The 23,294-nt window shown below is 31.1% G+C and overlaps 1 protein-coding gene across 1 annotated transcript in view; it reads right to left on the bottom strand.

Moving 5' to 3' along the window:
* The window catches only part of LOC129229812 (serine/threonine-protein kinase MRCK alpha-like), a 140,396-nt gene that overhangs the window by 9,592 nt on the left and 107,510 nt on the right, over positions 1-23,294 (bottom strand). Inside the window, exons 18-33 of the mRNA XM_054864187.1 lie at positions 22,035-22,177; positions 18,017-18,067; positions 16,491-16,614; positions 15,666-15,737; positions 14,976-15,040; positions 13,324-13,463; positions 13,152-13,233; positions 10,763-10,906; positions 10,571-10,643; positions 10,185-10,247; positions 8,691-8,771; positions 6,164-6,336; positions 5,113-5,278; positions 3,738-3,845; positions 956-1,036; positions 777-874 (exon numbers count right to left, since the gene is read on the bottom strand). Of these exons, the coding sequence (XP_054720162.1) occupies positions 777-874; positions 956-1,036; positions 3,738-3,845; positions 5,113-5,278; positions 6,164-6,336; positions 8,691-8,771; positions 10,185-10,247; positions 10,571-10,643; positions 10,763-10,906; positions 13,152-13,233; positions 13,324-13,463; positions 14,976-15,040; positions 15,666-15,737; positions 16,491-16,614; positions 18,017-18,067; positions 22,035-22,177 (1,664 nt within the window). The remainder of the gene's footprint in view (positions 1-776; positions 875-955; positions 1,037-3,737; positions 3,846-5,112; positions 5,279-6,163; positions 6,337-8,690; positions 8,772-10,184; positions 10,248-10,570; positions 10,644-10,762; positions 10,907-13,151; positions 13,234-13,323; positions 13,464-14,975; positions 15,041-15,665; positions 15,738-16,490; positions 16,615-18,016; positions 18,068-22,034; positions 22,178-23,294) is intronic.

Below are 23,294 nucleotides of genomic sequence, written 5' to 3'. Positions count from 1 at the left end.
ACTCTACTAAACTAATAATTTTTCCTAATTTTCAGATTAACCTGAGACTTGAATAGCTTAAAACAATGACCCCTCATCCTGCTTTCTTTGCAAAAATGTAACCCATTAACATCTTTCATTTTGATAAATTTTAACAACTATATATGATAATCAAAGAAATCATAAATTTTCTAATTATTAAATTCAAGCGCTGATCAGTATTTTCTTACCTCGTATATCTCGTCCATTTAACATTTAACTCTGGGACTGCCTAACTGCAGGGCAGTTCAAATGTATCTTTCAATTCTTTTATTTTGTACTTGAAACAGTTTCATAATTAAACTAGTTTCAATGTAAAAACAAGCAAATAAGGTTATTTCTGCACAGAACAGCTATAGAGACAATAATCAGGTGGAACAAATATAATTTATTTAATGCTTCTATATGAATTTCAACTTTATGGAATTTTGTGTGTTTTTATACCAAATTAATATTAGTAAGACACCATCACCACTCCAGTTAGTTTAAGCTTACTCTTTTAATGATAACTGAAACGTTAATTTGTCATCCCATTTGCCAAATATAAATAAGTATTCTGTATTCCAGTTCATGCAGATATTTTTACTTCACCGATCCAACATTCAGGTTCAATCAGGATGAAATTTCTCAGACAATTTTTCTACTGTACCATGAGCCTAAACATTCTGATTCGAGCAAACCAAAAATATTTTTTTAAAGGCATATTTACTAAAAAAAAATTCTTTAAAGCTAGATGTTTAATAAAACAAGGAACATACCTTTTTTAAATTAACTGTTTGGACCCAATCTCCAGTACTAACTTCAAAGATATCTATATGAGATTCACTATATACACATAAATATTCATCCCTCTGACCTATAAGAGAAGTACGTTAAAAACAACTAATCGGCACATTTGTGATTGGAGTTTATTTTTTTTTTTCCCGAGAATACTTACTAACTCCAGTAGGTAAGGCAGGGAACATAAGTTCTTTGTCTCTTGTCTTTCTACCCTGTCCGTCGACAAATATCCCTAAATCTGCAATAAAATATTTTGGAAAAGGAAATTTTTTAATAAACATAAGGATTTAAAAAATGAAACTTTGTAAAATTAACGAGTAAAAATCTAGTTCTATTGGCAATGTTAGAGGTAAAGTTGAATAGGAACTATACTCCCTTTTGTAAAACTTGTTTTTCTACTAACAATCTCTACTTATAGTAAAGCTGAAAGTCTCTCTGTATGGATCTCTGTCAGGACGCGCATAGACCGTATGGCCGATTTTCATGAAATTTGGCACAGAATTAGTTTGTAGCAAGGGGTGTGCACCCTGAAGCAAATTTTCAAAAATTGGATTTTGTTCTTTTTCTATTCCAATTTTAAGAACTTTTTCCAAGCAAAATTATCATAAGATGGACGAGTAAATTACCAAGTTATCATAACGTGAAACTGTAACATGGGCAAGCCAACTGGCGAGAAATTCATCGTATATTATTTGGAAATGTATAGGCAAACCAAAAGACCTTTTAATTTTCTACTACGGGCAAAGCTGTGCAGGGGCCACTAGTGATGCAATATATCTCTTGTGTGCATGTTTAAAATCTTTTAAATCAATCCCAATTTAGGGACTTCATTTAAAATGATTGAACGGTTTCTCCCTTCAGTAACGGTGAATCTAGGATTCGGTCGGCATTCTAAGTTCATCACATCAATTTTCTATCATGAAAATGGCCTTCAATCTAGTATGATTCTTCATCGCTACAGCTGAAGTCGATCTGTCCTACTGGCCCTAAGCTCTACCTAAGTCATATCACTAGATGGTGGTGATAGGCTAGTTGTCTGAATCGTCAAGTCCGACATATATCATAAAAATTATCTATGCAAAAATAACACTACGATTACGGCGGCCTTCATATATTGAGAATTACGGCAGGCGTCATTTTGACCCCTGAGAAGAAATCTGTATAGTTCCCTACATAAGGGTGAGGCCCCTATAGTGGAGGAGCCGACGCATCCACCATTTTGGAGCAAACTTGATCCAGTGCTTCGTAGTCATAGCATTGCTGCTGATTTTTACATTTCTTTAGCATATGTTAAATCGAGTCAAATGGGTGGTTGTTCGGCTGTTAATTGTGTAAACAGCTCCAAAAAAGGATTTCAACTCTTCAGATTTCCAGCAGATGCAGAAAGAAAAAAGAAATGGCTGGGAAGTGACTGGCAGCCAGGAAACTACGCCAACTGTTTCCAAAATTTCGCTAACGTTTACTTTCGCTCTCCGACTCTTTCGTTCCCTGTTTGGTGAATGATTGACAATAAAGGTAGCTTTTCCTGTTATACGCTTGCTGCAAAATGGCGGATGCGTTGGCCTCTCCAGATATAGGGGTGCTACATAAGGGTATACGTTTGTAAAAATTAGTTTAGAATAAACATATTTATATTAAAAGCAGTTTTTTCAAAAGATGTAATGATTTTATGGATGCATAATAAATTATTTTTTAAAAGTTTAAATACCCTTGAAATAACCAGCGCTGTTTCAGATGCATTTCAGAAACTAACAGCAAAGGCAAATGCTCCTTTTAAGGTGCAAAAAAAACGAAACAAAAAACATGCAAATGCTTAAAGTTCTTAGAATGATATGTTCTAAGAGGGATTTTTGAGTTTGTGCTCTGTTTCAGTATCAGAATATGTATTTTCCTTTCTTTTTTTTCTCAAAAGGGTCAAAGTGACACCTGCCCACACTTTTAGGTATCACCCTTCAATTTGTTATAAACAAAATACAATCTTTTTGAAAACTTTATATCATTACACAGCACAATGATTTAGGAAAAGTCAAGGAAGGGTTGAGCATTTTATGGAAATATAGGGTAGCAGTTAGCAAAAAAAGTTTGCTTGGGGGCAAAATGACCCCTTCCGTAATTCTAGCGATGATGCTTTCGATTATTTAATAAAATCACAATGGTAGAACAAGAGATAAAACGCTAAAAATATGACAGAATAAAAAGTTAAGCGGAAAAATGTTTTGAGCCTATTAAACAAGAAAAAAGTGTTGCTAATAAAAATTAAATAGGAGTAGTGGTTATTTTTTTAAACTATCAAAATATCAGGTTTTGATTTTTTTTTTACCAACACTGGTTTTATTTTATGAGCCCCGGGTAAGGTTACCAGGCTCCTAGTAACTTCCTCTCTCTGGATTTACTGCTGCCCTATTTTATTGAATACCTAATGGTACCGGCACGGCTTTGCCCGTAGTTGAAAATAAAAAGGTCATTCGATTCGCCTGTATATTGACAAATAATGGATGATGAATTTCTCGCCGATTGGCTATGTTCATTCGCTCTCCCATTCCACATCATGATAATTTCGTAATTTACTCGTCCATCTTATGATAATTTTGCTCCGGAAAATGTTCTTAAAATTGCAATAGAAATAGAACAAAATCGAAGTTTTGAAAAATTGCTTCGAGGTGCACAACCCCATGCTACAAACTAACTTTGTGCCAAATTTCATGAAAATTGACCGAACGATTTAGGCACAATGCACGTCACAGAGATCCAGACAAAGAGACTTTGAGCTTTCTTACAATAAATGAGTACATAGATTATACATAAATCATGAGCATAAATTAATTTTTCTGTGCAACATGAAATCATCCAACTGATCCTTGCACAAAAAATGATAATTTCAAGTATTTTGAAGGATTTAAAAATGTACAAGATTATATGCATTTAAGTTTTATACATACAGCTAAAAACTAGGAGAAATTCGTTGTTTGGAAGATTCACTGCAATCAAAGCATCCATAGGATTATGGCAAAGATAAGACAAAGCTGCACTTTCTGTGTTGACTAAACCTGAAAATTAATGAATAATTAAAAACAATGTTTTAAAGATCCATATTAATGCTGCTTCAATCAAAAATACTAATTGGTGATCACAAAAGGCATAAAAACTAATACTTTGCAAAGAAAAGCAAGGAATGAAGGGTTACAAATTTTGGCGCCCATAATGGGGGCTTGAGCCCTACTATAAACATTGGTACTGTCAATTTTTAGAATCAAGTTTGAGAACACTATCATTCAAAACATTTAACTATAATGCATTAATAAATGAACATTATTAAAACCTTCTTCACTTTTTTTTTCTTAAATTTTAATCTGCATTGGTTTTGCTTTTAAAATTGCAACAATGTATTTTAGATAACAAATTTTCACCAGTCTTATGGGGAAAAAAAAGAATCCCCTTAAAATAGTGTTTCTTATAATACTTTATAAACAGAAAAAGAAGAAAGAATATGTTTTTTCCCTTGATTCATATAAATTTTCTTAGTCCCCTAACCTTTCTAAAATCATACATATGGGGGCCTATGCCTACAAATTGGGTCAAGAGAAATTTTATGCTAAACTACTAAAATAAAGTTAGAATAACAAAAATTCATACACTGGTTTATTTCTCTCTCTCTCTCTCTTTTTTTTTTTTTTTAAGATACATTCCACATTTTTGATTTTTTAAATCTTTTTACTTATATTATTTTTTTTTTTTCAGAAACATATGTCTTTTGTGAGTCAAAATATTTTAGACCAAAACATTTCTAAATAGACTTGATGGCATTTTAACACATGTGAAGCAGTGAGAAGCAAATCGATGCAAGTGGCAAAATTAAAAGTTAAGAGATAACCAGTAAAAATAGTAGGAGAACCTCACCTCTGTCTTGGGGCAGGATATAGTACTAGTAGTCCTGGTAGGTGCTGCTGTATAGCATGATTCAGAAAAAAAATTCAATGAAAGCCTACCTAGGACATTATCTTTAAATGCGTTTTACTCGAAACTTGAAAATATCCACTTACATCCCTTTGCTGCTCACTGCTTCATGTGTGGTTGCACAATGAATAATGCATGTCATTGGACGCCATATGTTTTTTTTTTTTTGCTTGGTGCTAAAAGTGCCAACAGGTCTAATTTGAATCTCCATGTGCATTATCAAGAACAGCAACAAGTAATAAGATTGAACAGAATTTTTTTTTTCTTTTGAATGATTACAGTCTTCGTTTAATGCCAAGCTCAGAAGTTCATAACAAGAATTTAAAACATATTTTGAATGAACAAATGATCTGCACTTACAAAACGGAGGAGTTTCTTCCCACAAAGAGTAAATGAAAAATGATGAAGGAAAGCCAATACATAACCTGTCCCCCATCACATTTAGGCACTGAGCAGAAGTTGGCAAAGAAATTTCTCGACGTCTTTGGTGGCGAGCTTTTGTTCGATTGATATCATACAAAACAACCTGCAGTAGTATTTTGTTAAGTCACAAATTTATCAAATCAATGCAATAAAATATGTTAGTACAGTGAAATTCATAAAACATTTATAAATATGTGTACAACACTGTTGCATTCAAGTCATTTCCCTTTCCACAGACTTTCAAAAAGATATACGAAAAAATTATTTTGAATTCTCTTCTACTGGATTTATACCTTAACTATTGTACACAAACTGATTAAATTTCACTTATAATAACATGTTAATAGTAAATTCATACATACATTGACTTTTAACCCTACTGTATTTATTTACGGTAAACTCTAATTAATCTGGACTTCCAATAAATCGAACTTCGCTTAATCCAGGCAGCCAGTTAGATGAACTTACTATATATAAATAAATGCGAGTTAGCCAATTATGTATTTTTGGAGGCCGAATTTTGTATTTTTTTTAAATGTAGTTTTATATTTCATTCTCTTGAATTCAAAATACAATTTTAAATGCGTAAAGTAGTTTAGTTATTTACCTTGGCTCAATAGGATATTTTTTTCTTCTTATCTAAACATTTCATAATATTTGTAATAATTCATGCTAAATAAAATAATACAAATACTTTGGAAAGTTTATTTTTAAAATTATTATTTCTTAATTTTGGATAACTGTACAATACTTTAGCAGTTCTTCAAATTTATTCCAATAAATGCAATAACACTATTAATTTGTACATGAGTCATTAAAAAATAGAAAAATTGTGCATAAAAGTTATACCAAATGACTACAACTATGCAACTGATTTAGTTTAGAAATACCGACAGTAAAAAATCATGATTAATATTATTTGTTCGTTCCTGCCAGTTTCTACTATTACATGAAAAAAGAATGAAAGTACTTCATGAATGCTATTTACCTGCCTCTTAAGTGCAATGCAAAACACATAATTGGAGGTTCCTGGCATACACCCTTGAGAACAGCAGGCAGTGTCAAATGTAAGGCAACCCTTGGTTTCAGCTACTTTTATCCATTCTACATCGTGGCCATCCAACGCACCCACCGGTATTAGCCGTATGTGCCTCTGCTTGCCTGAAATACAAAAAGCGAGTTTGTGTTAAAAGCAATTACAGTGAAACCTGTGTACTTGACCTGTGTAGTTGACCACTTGCGGTGCACTACTTTGGTGGTCAACTTAGACAGGTGGTCAACTTATAGAGGGTAGTAATGAAAACTTTTTTTTTTTTTGTCATTTCTTGTCCCATGCATTCATTTTTTAACTAATTGGTATACTTTGGAACTCACTGTCATTATTTAACATTACTTCAAAACAATAAGAAAAAAATGTTGTTTAAATATTTTTAGAGATTATTTACCAGAACAACACGTAAGGTATCATACAAATTTAAAATTTCTGTGAATCGATCAAAAAAAAAAGGCCTCATTGCTTATGAAAAACTACTTACTTGATATTTACAATTCCTAAAAAATCATAACAAGTGAAAAGTGACTCAAATTCTTCATTTGATTTTTTCATTGTACATTTTTAACCATGGTAATCTACTTTTCAACAAAATACCTCCTTATTGAATTTTGGTGCATTTTCTGGGACTTAAGATGAGCCCGATATTTTTCAATGGAAACATAAATATTTATAGGCTTTTCTAAAATGTCTGATTACTTATTTGAGGCACGACTGATGAAACTTTTAGTACAATCTAATGCTTTTGCCTAGTGATCAACTTATAAAGGGTTTTTTACAATACTCCAAACCAAAGCTGGTGTATATTAGTGGTCAAGATAGACAGGTGGTCAAGATAGAGAGGTGGTCAAGTTACAGAGGTTTTCCTTCATTATATAAGATAGGACTAATTCCGTTCCTGACAAAAGCGGTCAACTTAGACAGGTGGTCAACTTACAAAGGTGGTCAACTTTACAGGTTTTACTACATTGTTTTTAACCCCCAACATACAAAGGAAGGGGGTTATAAGTTTGACGTATCAGTGTGTCCGTCTGTGGCACTCTAGGGCCTAAACAGAGGAACCGATTATGAAACAAAAAAAATTTGTTCGAAAGGAGAGTTGATCGAGAGTGTTCTTAGCTAGGTTGCATCTTTGGATGACATTAATTAATGAAGATATTATTTGAAAACCTCTAAAAGATTTTTCGCCATTTTTGCAATGAAAACATAGTTAAAAATTTAAAATTTTAATACCAAAATAAAGAGAATTTTTTTTCCGCGTCTGATAGAATGTGTCTGGAACTTCCATCTTTCATAAAATTCAAATAATGATATTTTTCCAAGCAGATTTTAATAACGGCCAAGCCTTTATTCATGGGATTGATAACCAAATTCATTGTTGGCCGAAAAAGAAGTAAAACGCAATGATTTAAAATTTTTATCTGTTGCCAGTTCCTATTTGATAGCAAATAAAATACTTGACATTGATTTTTAATAATATAAGGCTTTTAAAAGGATTTTCAAGTTTCCCTCTTGATTCTACAGTTGCGACTGAGTCGGTTTTTTTTTTATTTTATCGTTGCTTGTTCATTGAGTAGAAGATTGTTATAACATACACCTTGGAACCAGAGCTTTTGTGTTATACAGGTTTTGGACTGGTTTGGACAGGTTTAGATCATTTCAAATTTTGAAATTAATACATTCAGAATATACCTATATATTTGCACTTCAGAAAAATGCTTAACTGCAATGGGTATTGCTTATGCAATATAATATTTATATTGTTATTCACAAATAAATATGCTTTACATTCAAAAGAAAGTGATTATCCTGCACTTCTGTTGGCTTCATGATTTGCATAACAGCTGCAATTTCAAGAAAATCTGGTACTTTTTTTTTCCTGTGAATACTAACTTTCATTTAAAAGCTTTTAATTAAGATGGAAAGATGAAAAACTGTTTCCAAATTTAAAAAGGTATTCGATTGTATTATTTAAAAAGTTACTCACATGAAATTTTTTTCTGAAAGTAAAGGAAAGAAATATGTGCTTCAACACAATCTAATACTATTTCTTAAAATTTTATCAAGTTTGATTGCATGTTATATTAATGGAAAAGTCATTTAGAGCAAACAGTTTAAAATTTTTTTTCTAAAAATAAGAAATTCGACATAACTACAGAAAGAGTATCAATCCATGTTCGATATATCCCATCACAAATAATATTAATTCTACTTGTAACAAAAGATACACTCAAATGATTTTGTTCTCAGAAAGTTGATTTGCACTCTAAAACTGCTTGATGCAAAATTACCACCCGAGCGCAGCACATAATTAAAAAAAAAAAAACTGCAAGATTGATTTAAAAACCTATCTTTACATTTTTTGACTTTGCATGTAAGGTGTTGTAGAAGATTGTCAATGTTACCAGGTTATCATTTAAGTAAAAGCTAAGCATAAAAATACTGGAGTACAAAAGAAAATTACCTGACACTGCTACTAAAAGTTGTTCTTCAGGCACATACTGAATCTGTGATATTTTCTTCCCATCACCTACTCGAGCTATTTCTGGAAAAGATTTGAAATTGATTTAATTTGAAAACTAGATGTTTCATTTTTGCTTAGTTTGATCAGCACAAGCATAAAGCGGGGGGAAAAAAACTAATTTTGACTCAATAAGAAACATCATAAATTACAAAATATACTTGACTTATTAAATCCCACAGTATAAATTTTTAATAAAACACTTACAGTTGATGAAAGATAGATAAATTCAACTCTTGCGGTATTAACAAAAAGTCAATGCACGTTTAATCTTATTTATAGGCTTAGAATTCCATAATAATGTACAGTGTGGGTCTGGTAACTTGATGCTTGACCTTGGATGAGCTCCTTTAGGTTCAGTTGGAGAAAAATTCTTACAGTGGTACTGTGCCAATGATTGTAACTGCACATACACAATAAAAACCTTTTCTCCTCCCCACTGTTTTTAACAAATATAGAATTATTTAAGGCGTCAAGCGGGGTTTACACTAGGGAAAAAAGTAAGGTGGAATCTTCCACTCAGACCAAAGGAGGAATTTTTACAATTAAAGTGGGAGTTGTTTTTTTTTAGATGTTCGAACATTTTAGATAAATATTTATTCGCACGAAGTATTTGCATACCATGTCACACAAAACCTATTTGCTGAGCATAACATTTAAAGGGAACGTTCCATTCATTTGTTGGAATGTCTTAATTTTTAGAGATCGACAAATTTTTAAAGAAAAATTAGCATTAAAATCTCTTAATTTCTGCTACATGAGCAAGGATTTTTTTTCAAACCAATCAATTACTAAATGGTGTGCTAATGAAATACTCTTAATTGTTATTAAAAAAATGTATCAATGTTTCCAAAAGAAACAGAAATCGAAATTAAATAGCAATTTTGCAGACAAAATCATTTCGGTCCAGCTTTGACTTAAAATGAAAAAAATAGGTTTTTTTTTTTTTTGGTACAACAAGGAGCAGAAGATAAACTCTGAGTTCTAAAATTTGTTGGAGTGTTCAGCAAACCTAAAAAATGAATCTATTCTAAATCTTTTGTTACTGTTTCTTTGCTGAATTCTGCTTAATTCCTAGTTTCTTCTGTTGAGTAATAATAATAAGGTAGCAGTTGTAAGCCATTTCATTTACACTGGCTATCCTCTTAAAAAATATATGAAAAATGGAAAAATCTGAGATGAGAAATTTTGCGATCTTTGTAATCCTACTAAAGGTGATCATCAGCAGGAACAGCCTGCAAAGGATTTTATAGAAAGTTGTGGATATTGCATAGTCCCACCTTTTAGCACAAACCCTGATGTTAAAAGAACAGAGCGAGACTACAGTCAGCATTTTTAGCTATTCCTTAAAAACACTTTAAAAGAGCATTTAGAAACCTTTTGGACAATATTTCAATCTGTTATAACTTATTTATATGAATGCATTTTGTTAAATACCTTCTCTATCAAGGTCTACACAATACAGTCCTTCTTCGGTTCCAAGAACGACCCTCTCGCGATCTGAAATAAAGAAGGAGTGGTTCTCAAAATTTAAGACTGTAAATTGAACAATTGCCATTTCGACGACTGTGTTGGTTAAAAAGTATCGAAAATTCTCCTATAGAATATTAAATATTTCTCAAGTTTTAATACAATAAAAACATATTAATATTTCTAAAAGTAAAAAAAAAAATACTAAAAACATATATGAAGATGGAAACAAATACTCAGCCAGTAACTAATTTAGAAAGTCATGAATTCTCATAATAATGTTTCTAGAACATTCAGAAAAATGTAAATGCTATGCAAAAAATATTCAACAAAAATGATAAAATAATAATTACCAATAACAGCTGCAGATAAGGCATTTTTTACAACTGAAATAGTATTATCTAATATTTCTTTGGCTTGAAAAACCTGAAAGAAAGAATTAATATATATTTATTTCAAATCTTTGAGCAAGAAAAGAGAGAGGGGGGGGGGTGGCAAAGATAATAATGACCATTAGATCAAAAAGTAGAATTAAGGAGACTCACGGTTCGAGATGGAAGTTTATTTCGACGAAGAATTCGATGAAGCTCGGTTAGGGCATCGACCCATTTGTTCTTTTCACTTTCTCTGTCAACTAACATCAGAGTTTGATTTTTTAAGCCAGGAGGATCCATCATTGATGTAGTAATCTAAACAACAAACGAAATGAATGAACTTAGATCAATATTTTAAAGTTTACAACCAGTATTGATTTCTCAACATTTTATTAGCCATTCAAAGGGAGAACTTTATTTTTTTCAAAATATATCTTCACTCTAATGTCAAATAATATTTTTTAAAAATACTAGTTTCGCTATAATGTACTCTCAATACTAGAAAAAAAAAGTACTAATTTAAGGGTTCAAAGGAGGGCTAGTAAGGGGGGAATTCAGATTTAGATTATATCAGACTTAAAAGGCTTAATGTGTAAGTCCCAAATAGACAAGAGTCAGAGGAGACATGACTCAGTTATTTAAATTTACCAATATGAAGGATGCTAATGGGTTAAATTTTTGCGTGGAGATAGGACGAGGGTCATTGTTTTAAGCTATTCAAATCTCAGGCTAATTTGGAAATCAGGAAAAATTACTACATTATTAGGGTTGTGTGTGTGGATACTTGGAACAGCTTATCGGAAGAGGCTGTAACGAGCAAGGGGGTGGATAGCTTTAAGAGGGCCATTGATCTTCATTGAGGACTAATAAATTGACCAGGACCAGTCTAGCTGGGCCAAGAGCCTTTGCTGGCTGTCACATTTGTATTGTATAATACAGTGTTGACATGTGACAAGAAGGAAGTATGGTGAAGTCAGCAATGGATTTACCATATCGCAACTAAAAGGGGCCATAGGGGCACAAAGGGGATTTCAAAAAAGATGATGAAATTTATTTTATGTAAGTCTCATCATTTTTAAGGGGGACCCCAAAACAGTATTGCTTTGGGCCCTTAAACTTGTAAATCTGCCACTGGGCAAAATGTGAAATTTTATGACCAAGGAATGAAGGGAAATCAATAATATAGAAAAAAAAGTGACATCATTTCTTGCTAGCTCCTTAGAGTGCAATATTGTAGTGACTAATCTTAATACAGTAAAATCTTGATTATGCGTGAGTCAATCAACAATCAGGAACATGTATTTTTCCAGCAAAAAGCAAATACCAATAGCTGATTTTTTTTTTTTTTTTTTTTGTAAATTTAAACTCAGTTGTTTTTGATTTATTTACTTTTTTTTTTTGTCCTTCCTTCATTGCACTTACACTAATACAAATATAAATGGGATGACCGCAACAGGCTCTGGGCCCAGCAAGGCTGATCCTAGTCAGTTTAAAAGTCTAAAAGTCTCCAATGAAGATCAATGACCCTCTTAAAGCTATCCACCCCCTTGCTCATCATCACCTCTTCTGGTAAGCTGTTCCAAGTGCCCACAACGCTACTAAAGTAATAATTTTTCCTAATTTCCAGGTTAGCCTGAGATTTGAATAGCTTATAACAATGACCCCTTGTATTGCTTTCCGTGAGAAAATTTAACCCATTGACATCTTTCATTTTAATAAATTTAAACAACTGAATCATGTCCCCTCTGGCTCTCCTTTGCTCCAGGCTATACATATTGAGCCTATTAAATCTGTTATCATAGTCTAAATCTGAAAGTTCTTTCTATTAAACCTTCTTTGAACCCTTTCCGACACAGAAATATCTTTCCTGAGATAAGGAGACCAAAATTGAACAGCTTACTCCAAATGAGGTCTTACTAAACTCCTATATAACGGCAGAATATCCTTCTTAGATTTGTTTGAAATAGATCTATCGATAAACCAAGCATTCTGTTGGCTTTGTTACTTGCAATGCTGATTTATTAAGATACCCAGATCAATAACGTTTTCTGCCTGACTAATGACTGAACCCTATAAATAATAACTTGTACACTTATTTCCATGACCTAAGTGTAGCACTTGACATTTCCCTACATTAAACTGCCATACCCCACTTATCCGCCCACTTAGTAATATGATCTAAATGCTCTTGAAGCTGTTTTACTTGTTCCTCATTCTCTACAATTTCCATAACTTTTACATTACTACTTGTTCTTTGTTGATGTTAAGTTCTGTTATACAAAAATACAAAACATTTTTAATGTACTGTATGTATTTAAAAGTATTATGGTTCAATATCGCAAAGATTTTTAAGAAGGACAATTTTTACCTAATTTGTCCCTCTTTTAACCTTTTTATGGTTTTTCTGCGACACTTGTGCCACCCGATGCCATGGATAATCGAGAGTTTACTGCACTACATTTTAAAGGACTGATGCCTTTCAAAATCAGATTCTATAGCAATAGTAAGATTAAGTTCTTAAATTCAAACTATTTAAAATTTATCTTAAAAAATACTTTACTCTAAATATACAAGGGATATCCTTCCTGTTAGCATGGATGACATCTGATTCTAGCACCGAATTGACAGAAAAATCTTCATCTCTACAGAAAAAATAAGTAAATAAATACAAATAAATTAAATGCATGAAAAGTAAAACTAAAATGATAAAACTGGAGAAAAGGATATGATACCTCATATCTAAAACCTGAGAAACGCAAACATATGGCTGGGCACTTTTGTCTTGGGCTAAATCATACAGAAAAAGTTTAAAATCACAAACCACAACAAATTGCCTCATCCAACCTTTTTTGACGCCTCCAGGTTTCGGAACCTGCAAGAGAAACAGAATTACTGTCAGTCCTGGAAAGGGATAAACATATAAACTGCTCAAAAGAGTAAAACCTTTCAGAGCCGCATATTTCGACACAAGCACAATGTAAAATATCCCCACTTGATTGAATAATTTCCCCGTATAAACCAACAAGACTAGTATCCTTTTGTAAAGATTTTTTTCTGAGAAAAAATTTGAATAAATCTAAAAAAAAAAAAAGAGCAAAAGGATTTCTTCTTCTTTTTCTTTTCTAATAAAAAAGCTGGAGTCCCTCTGGATCTCTCTCTGTGAGGATCTCTGTGACGCGCATAGTGCGTAGACCGTTCAGCCGATTTTCATGAAATTTGGCACAGAATTAGTTTTTAGCAAGGGTGTGCACCTCAAAGCGATTTTTCGAAAATTCAATTTTGCTCTTCTTCTATTCCAATTTTAAGAACAATTTACCGAGCAAATTATCACAACGTGAACGAGTAAATTACCAAATTATCAAAAGGTGGAACTGTAACAAGGGCAAGCAAATGAACATAGCAAATTAGCGAGAAATTCATCATCCAGTATTTATAAATATACAGGTGCACCAGATGACCTTTTACTTTTTTTACTACGGGCAAAGCTGTGCGGGTACCACTAGTTGTAATGTTGGAAATACAAAGGGGATGGATGGTTCACGTAATTTATGAATATGATAAGTGATATTTCTCTCAGCAAACACAGCAACCAAAATGCAGCCCATTGACCAAGGAATAACAGGCACTTTGAAAATCTAAGTGGGGAATATAGAGTTCTTTATAGTTTGGAAAAATAGATGCAAAAGTGTTACCAAAAACGCTTGGAGCAAGCAATGGACTTTTTCAAAAAGTAATGAAAAGATTTTGTAATTTAAGTTCGTAGTTACATTTTTAGCTTTTTTATGTGTACTATAAAAATACATACAATTTTTTTGTTTATTGAGTTTATTTTTGAAACTTTTTGCTACTAACATTACTCCCTTTAAATAGCTACTGGTTTATTATCACGTTTTTAAATAAGCTGTCACTTTGGTACGGTAAAGAACATTTCCCTGCATAATCAAATATGCTGCTTAATCAAATATTATACATAGAAAACGACAGTATTTGCTTAAGCACGATAGAAAGTATTGATTTTGTATCACAAAATTTTGTGGACGAAATATTTTTGAAAATAATTGATCAAACTGTATTCAAACAATAACATAGAGTAAGCCAACAGAAATTTGACACGGAACTTTGTTATAACAAACTGTAGAAAAGTTACATTTATTAAAAATTATGTTTTAATTTGATATTCCATTAAATTACTTAAATTCAGTGATTAATAATATAATACAATGTGTCTCAATTAAAGTGATGAACTCTATGAGCACAAAATATTTAAAAAAAAAGACTTTTAAATAACTTTATGCCCTTATAAGAATAGCATTTTTTGGAAGAAAATTACTTTATGAAGGGTCCACAATTTATTGAACATACAAATAACTTTAAAAATGATTACCTTAACATAGCCTTCGTATGCCGTTCCGATTCCCCGCGTAGGATCAATACCGACAGGACGTTTAGCTGAAAATAATAATATGACATTTTAGATAGTATTTGATTTATGAATATTATTGGGCAATTTAAGAAGCACCAACATTTTATTGAAATCCTTGTATGAAACACGGTATATAAACTGCCTAAAATGAAACAGTAGAATTCTTGTGAATGTTTAAGGGAAAGACAACTGAAATTTCACACATAGACAGTAATACCTATACAATTTTCATTTCTACAAATGAAATGAAAATATTACAGGTATTTATTGTAAAAGATGAATCACAGCAGTTTTCGCAAAAATTGGCTGGGTTGTAGTTTTTTAGCTTCATTGAAGTATGTCTGTGCATAATATATAGAAATAACCTCAAAAAATTTTTTTGAATGATTAAATCATTAAAGGAGTTTTTAAATTATTTGTTTGAAATGCATCATTTTTAATGAAGCTACAAAAAATACAGCCATTAAAGAAAAAAAAACTTTGTTACATAGGAAAGTTTAAACTCAAAAGTTATAAGGATATGCAACGTATAAGTTGACACTTAAAAAGTGAGATGAGCAGTATATGCGATTTTAAAATAATTTTTTTTAACAGGATCAAATTCTTCCCTTACATTAGTAAAAATCGAGGAAAAGAAATATTTTGACATACTTTGATCAGAGGGGACAGGACACAAAGAAGGTACTTTATCTTGGCATGTAACATGGCAAGCGAATCCACACACTGAAATATAAAATTTGCTTTAAAAAATAATAAAATAAAAACCATAATCAAGTAACAATATAAGTTCATTAATATGGTTTTTTTATATACCAGTTTATGAAGCAATCAATTTAATAATATAATTAAATAAATAGCAAACTGCAAATTAACTATCCTTCAAGAAGTCATTCAGAAATGATAAGCAAGTCATATTTAACTATCCTTCAAGAAGTTATTTAGCAATGATAAGCAAGTCATTAAAAAGCATTAAATAGAAAATAGTTTCGTGCATTAAATAGATAAAAGTAATGAAACAACGTTTAAAAGCACACATAACAAGATTGGACAGTTTAAAATGCAAATATGTTTCAGAAACAATAGCGTTGGTGGCTATTGCCTCTGAAACATGTTTGCATTTTAAACTTTCCAATCTTTTATTTGTTTTAAAACGTTGTTTCATTACTTTTATCTAACCAAGTCATATTTAACTATCTTTCAAGAATTCATTCAGAAATGATAAGCAAGTCAGGAGTGTTGCCAAATCACACTCAGTTCATAAATCTGCATTATATTTTATATTGCTATATTTTATGCATTTTATATTAATGAAATTCATTGCTGTTATGGTAATTTCTTTATCTGATATCGAAGAAATTCTGGACATTGTGATCGTTTAAAAAATCAAAAAAGGAGTATTTTTTTAAAAAGTTCCGAAAAATTTAAAACTCTATTCAGTGCAAATGTATACAGCATCATTATTCAGAGAACACATACCTTCACAAACAGCTCCTTGCCTTATCAAACCAACCATAAGAGATGTACAGTGATTGCATTTCAAAGGAGCCACAAAAGTTCTCACTAAAAATTGATGGACTTTGGGCTGAAATAAATACGAACTCTTTTAAAATGGAAGTTAAATAAAATGAAAAACATAAATGTAAGCATTTTTTCAATCAGATGTCATGACAAAAGTAGATGTAAGTATTTTTCAATTAAATAATATAACAAATATAAATAAGCAAAAGTAACAAAGAATTTTTGTAAATTACTTCTTTAAAATCAACCAAAAAAAAAAAAAATCTTGAAGATGGATACTTTAATGAATTAATATGGACAGTTGCATTGATTGAAATTTAAAAAAAGGAAAAATGTTGAATGAAATTCAGAATTATCAAACAGTTACTTTTTAAGGGCATGCTGTTTTTTATATTTTAAATAAAGTTTACTTTTGAAAACATAATTAACCCCTCCAAATAGTTCGCTTTTTATTTACTATAAATGCTCAATAATGAAGTATTATTGTTACAAAAAGGTTCTTTGTGAATGAATAAAATATTTTTTTCTTTATTTTTATATTTTTATATTTCCCTACACTGTTTTTATATTTTTAGTAAAGTTTACTTTTGAAAACATAATTAACCCCTACAAATAGTTCGCTTTTTATTTATTATTATGTTCAATAATGAAGTATTATTGTTACAAAAAGTGTCTTTGTGAATGAATAAAATATTTTCTCCCTTATTTTAGAAAATGTATAGATTTTCTTGATGAGTGCCAGCTTGCCCTGATAACTGCTCTGGAAAACAAGGTCTTTATTTCCCACCTTGCATGCTTTAGGGACCATGAAAAAATATTTTCTCCCTTATTTTAAGGGAATGCATAGATTTTCTTGATGAGTGCCAGCTTGCACCCTGATAACTGCTCTGAAAAACAAGGCCTTTATTTCGCACCTTGCATGCTTTAGGGACCATGAAAAACTGTTCAGTTAGACATTCCACAAAGTATCACAAGGAAAAAAAGAAGACAAGTGCGGCATTTAGGCTATTTTTGGAAATAGTAAGGCTAGTCAGTAATATTACCTGAGGTTATTCTACTCTGTACCCAGAACCACAAGTGTCAGTACTTCCCATAAACAAAATCTAACAATGATATGATATAAATTGATGACAACATAACACATTTTAGCTGATTAAAAATTTTGTGAGAGCAGATAGGTTCTGATCCTATTTAGCTCAGACAGGATTGAAAATAAAAGCGTTTTCAATCAACTATAATATTGAATTTATAAAAATAGTTTTTATTCCTTGCTTGTAAATTTTGTTGCAGAAATGAAATGATGTAGTGTTTTTATTTACGCTTTAACATTTAAATATTTTAAATTAATCGGTTTTAAAAACTAAAGTTCATCCTCTCGCTAGTGTAAAAAGCGATGTATATTAGTGTTATATAGTGAGTTATTAGTGTACAAAGTAATAAAAATTAAATAACAGAAATAAAAATGTTACCTTTGGAGGGAGAACAGCATTAGGCCTAGTATCTATTATGGGAGAGACTGGGGCAGATACCATTTCCTAAACAATCAAACTCAAAATTAATATTGTTTAAGTTTTTATTACACAATAAAATGTGTGGCAAAATTTTAAAAGCAAAGAAAATACAAAATTTATAGATAAAATATATGAAAAAACTAAGCAGAAAATGTTTTTAAAAAAGTCAAAAGGTTAAGCATAAATCAGGACATTGCCACAATTAAAATGTAGCACTAAAATAGTGCTACATTTGAATGGAAGGCGGTAGGGTTGGGCGATGTAGGAATTTCTACACTGTTCCAGACAACCACAAATATCTGTTAGACATCCAAAAAGATCCACCACATATCGAGATATCCGCTGGATATTTTAGTTATCTGGCAGACATCCAGGAATATCCAAGTCATGGATTTGGAGTTTCTAATATCTACCAGATATCCAGATTGTTACATGTTTTAGATATGGATATTCGGATATCCATTGGACATCTGGGTATATCCAAATCGTGGATTTGGATTTTTTTCATATCTGTGAGATATCCAGACTTTTACATGTTTCAGATATAGATATTTGGATATCCTGTAGATAACTATACGATAACCTCCATGTTACATAGCAAATGTCTAGGACATATCTTTTTCAAGATATCTCTTAGATATTTGACTTATAGATATTGTTGGATTTATTTACATTCAGACATCTGCATGAAATTGTTTTATTTTTCATGTTTTATTAAAAAACAATATTTTTTACTGCATTGAAATGTGTGACATAGTGTTAATTAACTGTAACTTAAACGCTTGAGGCCTCGTGCTCTCCACATTTTACAAAACGTTGTTAATCAGTCCAGCCACGCCATTTCTCTCGCTTCTTGTGTTCTGTTTTGAACGCAAGCGGTCGCTGAGCTCAATACTTTGAGTTTGTATTATGTATTAATTTGTATTAGTTTATTTTTTCGTGTTATAGTGCATATATTTTTATATACGTTGGTTTAATTTGCATTCTAATTATTTTGAATTTTAGCTGTGATTTTATGCTTTGTTTTGCTTAATAATTCGTATTAATAAAATTTGTAGGTGAACAATTATTTAGCATTATTTCTTTTCAATCGTTATAGTATGTTTTTGACATAACTATGTTCTTTTTTAGCAACTTAATGGTTTAACAGTTGAAATTCTTTTTCTAGCATGCTTCCCAATCTATTATTTAATTTTTTTATGTACAGTACTTGATTTTGTGTATGTAAATAAAGATCTTTGAGCTATTTCTGTGGGTTTCTCTAAATTTTCAATTAAAAGATTAATTTCACTAAAATATTTGTCATAAGATATAATTTTTATATATTATAATTTTTATAAGATATAATTTTTCAGCTTCTCAAAAAGTGGAATGAAGTCAAGATTACAGTTCCAAACACAATGTACATAATTTGATTATACAGGGTTAGGGAAACCTGAAAAAGCAGGGAGAGTACAGGAAATTTTGATATTTTTTTTTTTTACAACTCTGGAAAATGCAGGGAATTTTGTTTTTAATTGAAGTGGCAAAAACCAATGCCCAAATATGTGAACTTCGAAAAAAGAAAATAATAATTGAAAAAAGAGAGATCAATAACAAAATAAAATTAAGAGATGGTAATTTTTACTTTGAATTTTTTTTTTTTTTTTTTAATTTTGCTTTAGTACGTTTTTAACTGTCTAGCCTAAAAGCAAACATTGTTTATTACTTTGTTCGACATAAATCTTGAATTTCATGCTAAAAGACCTTTTTTTTAAAAAAATAAAATAAACATTACCTAAATTCAGTCACAATGCTATTATTTCAGTTATGATTACTTTTTCTTTATATTATTGGAGGAGAAATGAGGGAAAACTCATCCTTTGTATGAAAGAAAAAAAAAGGAAATCTGTAAGTAATTACTACAAAGTTTGTAAGACGAATATAAAAACTCAATTTTTTGTATTATTAAATAAGTTATTTATAAATAACTATCAGTAATATGACTGTTAGACTGCATTGAGCCTGTAAAATTGTATACATTTATAAATAACTTATTCATAAGTTTTAAAAAACTTCGATTTCTAAAGCCCTAAATCTTTACAACTTCATACTATTTGAACAATAAGATATCGTTTATAATATTATGGAAATTAAAACTTTTCGTAAGAATTATACAGTGAAAGACATGTTACTAATTTGTTTAATATTTTAAAGCTGTAAGAAAATTTACAGGTTTAAAAATCATAACTTTTTGTATTAACAGATGAGTTAGTTATAAATATCAACACTTTTACTCATATTATCAGTAAATGGGCTGTTATAACAGCATTGGGCCTTGAAAATGAAGATATTTATAAATAATTTATCTTTTAATACAAAAAATGCGATTTTTAGACCTGTAAATTTGCTTACAGCTTTAAAGTATATTTAAAACTACATCAAATCCAGAAAACATAGCTTTTGATATCTCATATACATCTAAGAGATTTAAAATGCATATCTATTTCATAACTATACGATATCCTAGAGCTATCTGGATATAATATCGCTTGAACATGAAAGAGATATCTATAGCATATCCAAGAGCTAACCAAAACCTTCCTTCCATATCTCCAGCATATCCAAGGGAGATCGAGATAACTCGACGTTGCTTAGAATCCAGACGTTGCAAACTTTTTACCTCTGGTGGATATTCTCTTGGACATTCGGATATGCTATAGATATCTGGTGGATAAGGTCAATGTCCAGCTTGTTATCCCTTAGATATCTATAGGAAGTAGTTTGGAAATATGTGGCTGTCTGGGTGTGATGCATTGCTAACCTTACATCGCGATTTTGCAATGCATCACAATGCTGTTTTTTTTTTTTTTTTTTTTTTTTGGCGTGCGTTGAAATTTTACAAAATATATTCAAGAAGAAAAAATATAAAATACGTCAGATACTAAAAACATATTCTAACATCAGCAAGAAATTATCAAAAAAAAAAACAGCATTGAAAGTGCAAGATAGCAATAAATATAACAGACATATGTTTTGAGATTACAACGAACGAATTTTTTCAATGCAAAAAGATGGAAACAGTCTCATCTTCTTGCATTTAAAAAGGGTTCCTCGAAATGCGTGTATGCAATCTTTGTTGCCATTTTACGCTTTAAGCATTTATTTTTGGTGATGGATTATAAGGTACACTTCCAAATCATACTCTGAATTGTACCGAATGATAAAATACGAGTATGAATACAAACGTTTATCTAATAAGAAGAGACATTAAACATCATTATTTTTTTAAAAGGCAATTTTCACAAAATAGTCCCGAAATTGACCAAATCATCAGAAAAGAATGTGGAATAAGGACATTTTTGGTAGGGCACAGTGACCTCACATCGGGGTGCCTCTGCTTCCACAGCGTTTTGAAACAATTAAAGAGATTAAAACTGCAACGATCGTAGACTGGTGTCTAAACATCGATGCTTGGATTTGTAATATCTGCGGTATCGATACATCAATTTAGAGAAAAATTCTAAACCTGCTTAATGATGTTTATGTACACTGGTTTTTTTGCAATGTATTGCCCAGCCTTTAAAGGCAGGGACATCAGTTTTGAAAAAAAAAAAAAACATCAGCAGGCATTCAAAACGAGGTGTAAAGCCTGAAAGGTTGAGAATCCCAGCTCTAAATAATGCTGTACAACAGCACCTGAGAGGGCTACTATTGTCATATTTCCTCAAAACATGGGTTTCTCCAAACATTTGTACAGATCCCCAACTTTTAAATATTGGTACTTACACCCCTCTTTTGCTACTAGATACTTCAGTTTAGCTTTAAATGATATAACAAGCATGAAATGGGGAAAAATGCTAATATTTAATTGCGTTCAGAGCACACTTTTTTTTCCACAATATTACGCTGAAATTCTGTTGATATACAGAGATAAAAACAAAAAATACTCTTAATTGCTAAAAGTCGAATGCAGTAGAAAACAAAAAGGGAACTTAACAATTGTACATACTCCACTGTTGTCAGAGACATTAGACTTGCTGCTGGCTACAGAAGGAGGCTGATTGTCTTCCACATCAGCTTCGTCCCCTGCTCCCGCCGAGTCCCCACTCTCGCTCGGAGCCAGGCGATGAGAAGCATTCTTCAAAAACTGATCTGGAAGAGATTCCAAAAATCAATATAAATTATTGGGAACATTTATTCATACAGGATGGTGATTTATGCATAAAGGACAATGAAAAAGAATTGTTATGCTTAAAAAAAAAAAAATTGAATTTTTGTCACACAATACTTATACAATAATGTTTAATATCGGAGTGTATATAAGGGGTTATACCAGAGGTTGACAAGTAATTTTAAGTAAGGGATACGTTTGAAACTTTTAACAGAGATCCAGAGAGAAAAAGAAAAGATCATACCCTCGAGTAATTTTTCATTTTCATTTTCACTTCTAAGTAGAAATACAATACTTGGGCATATTTGTATTTGAAAATCAATGAAAGAAATTACATTTGCAGTCTTGAGTATGTTTTTTTTTATTATTTTTTTTTATATTTTTATAATGTTAGATTTCTACGGGGAGCAACTTTGGATAAAAGGTATCCAACCTGTTACTGAAATATGAATTTTTAAAATGGAAAATTTAATTCCATGGAAATTAGGAGAAATAACTACTTTTGTAAGGTTGTGGGCACTTGAAACAGCTTACAGGAAGAGACAGTAATGAGTACGGGGGTGGATGGCTTTATGAGGGCCATTGATCTTCAGTAGGGACTCAAACTGACTAGGACCAGCCTAGCTGGGCCCAGAGGAGCCTGCTGCTGTTCGTCACATTTGTATTTGAAAAAAAATTTTAAAGTATTTTTTCATTACCACCGTATGAATAAGGATAGAAGGTCTTTGGAAATCACTTTGGAAAAGATGATAAATTTATACAAGATGAACCATTTGGGTAGAATGAGCAGGAGAATTATCAGTAGTTTGTTCTAACTATAACCTATAAATGTGCCTTTTATTGATAAACACAAAAAAAAAAAAAAAATCCACACGGTTTTTGTCTATATCTTTTAACTTTATATATATTAGGAGTGCGACATCAATGTTGATGTTTTGGAAACATCAATGCTTTTGTTAAAACATTGATGTTTTACTTTCGATGTTTTTGGACCATCGATGTTTCGATTTGGATGTTTTTTCGATGTTGATGTTTTTGCATTTTAATTGAAAATTATTATAAAATTTGCTCCAATTTTCTCTCTAGGTAATTAAGTTT

The sequence above is a fragment of the Uloborus diversus genome, chromosome 9, assembly GCF_026930045.1.
Source record: "Uloborus diversus isolate 005 chromosome 9, Udiv.v.3.1, whole genome shotgun sequence".
In the NCBI taxonomy this organism is placed as follows: domain Eukaryota; kingdom Metazoa; phylum Arthropoda; class Arachnida; order Araneae; family Uloboridae; genus Uloborus; species Uloborus diversus.
The sequence above is the reverse complement of the archived record's forward strand: the minus strand, read 5'-3'. Positions and strand labels throughout refer to the sequence as shown.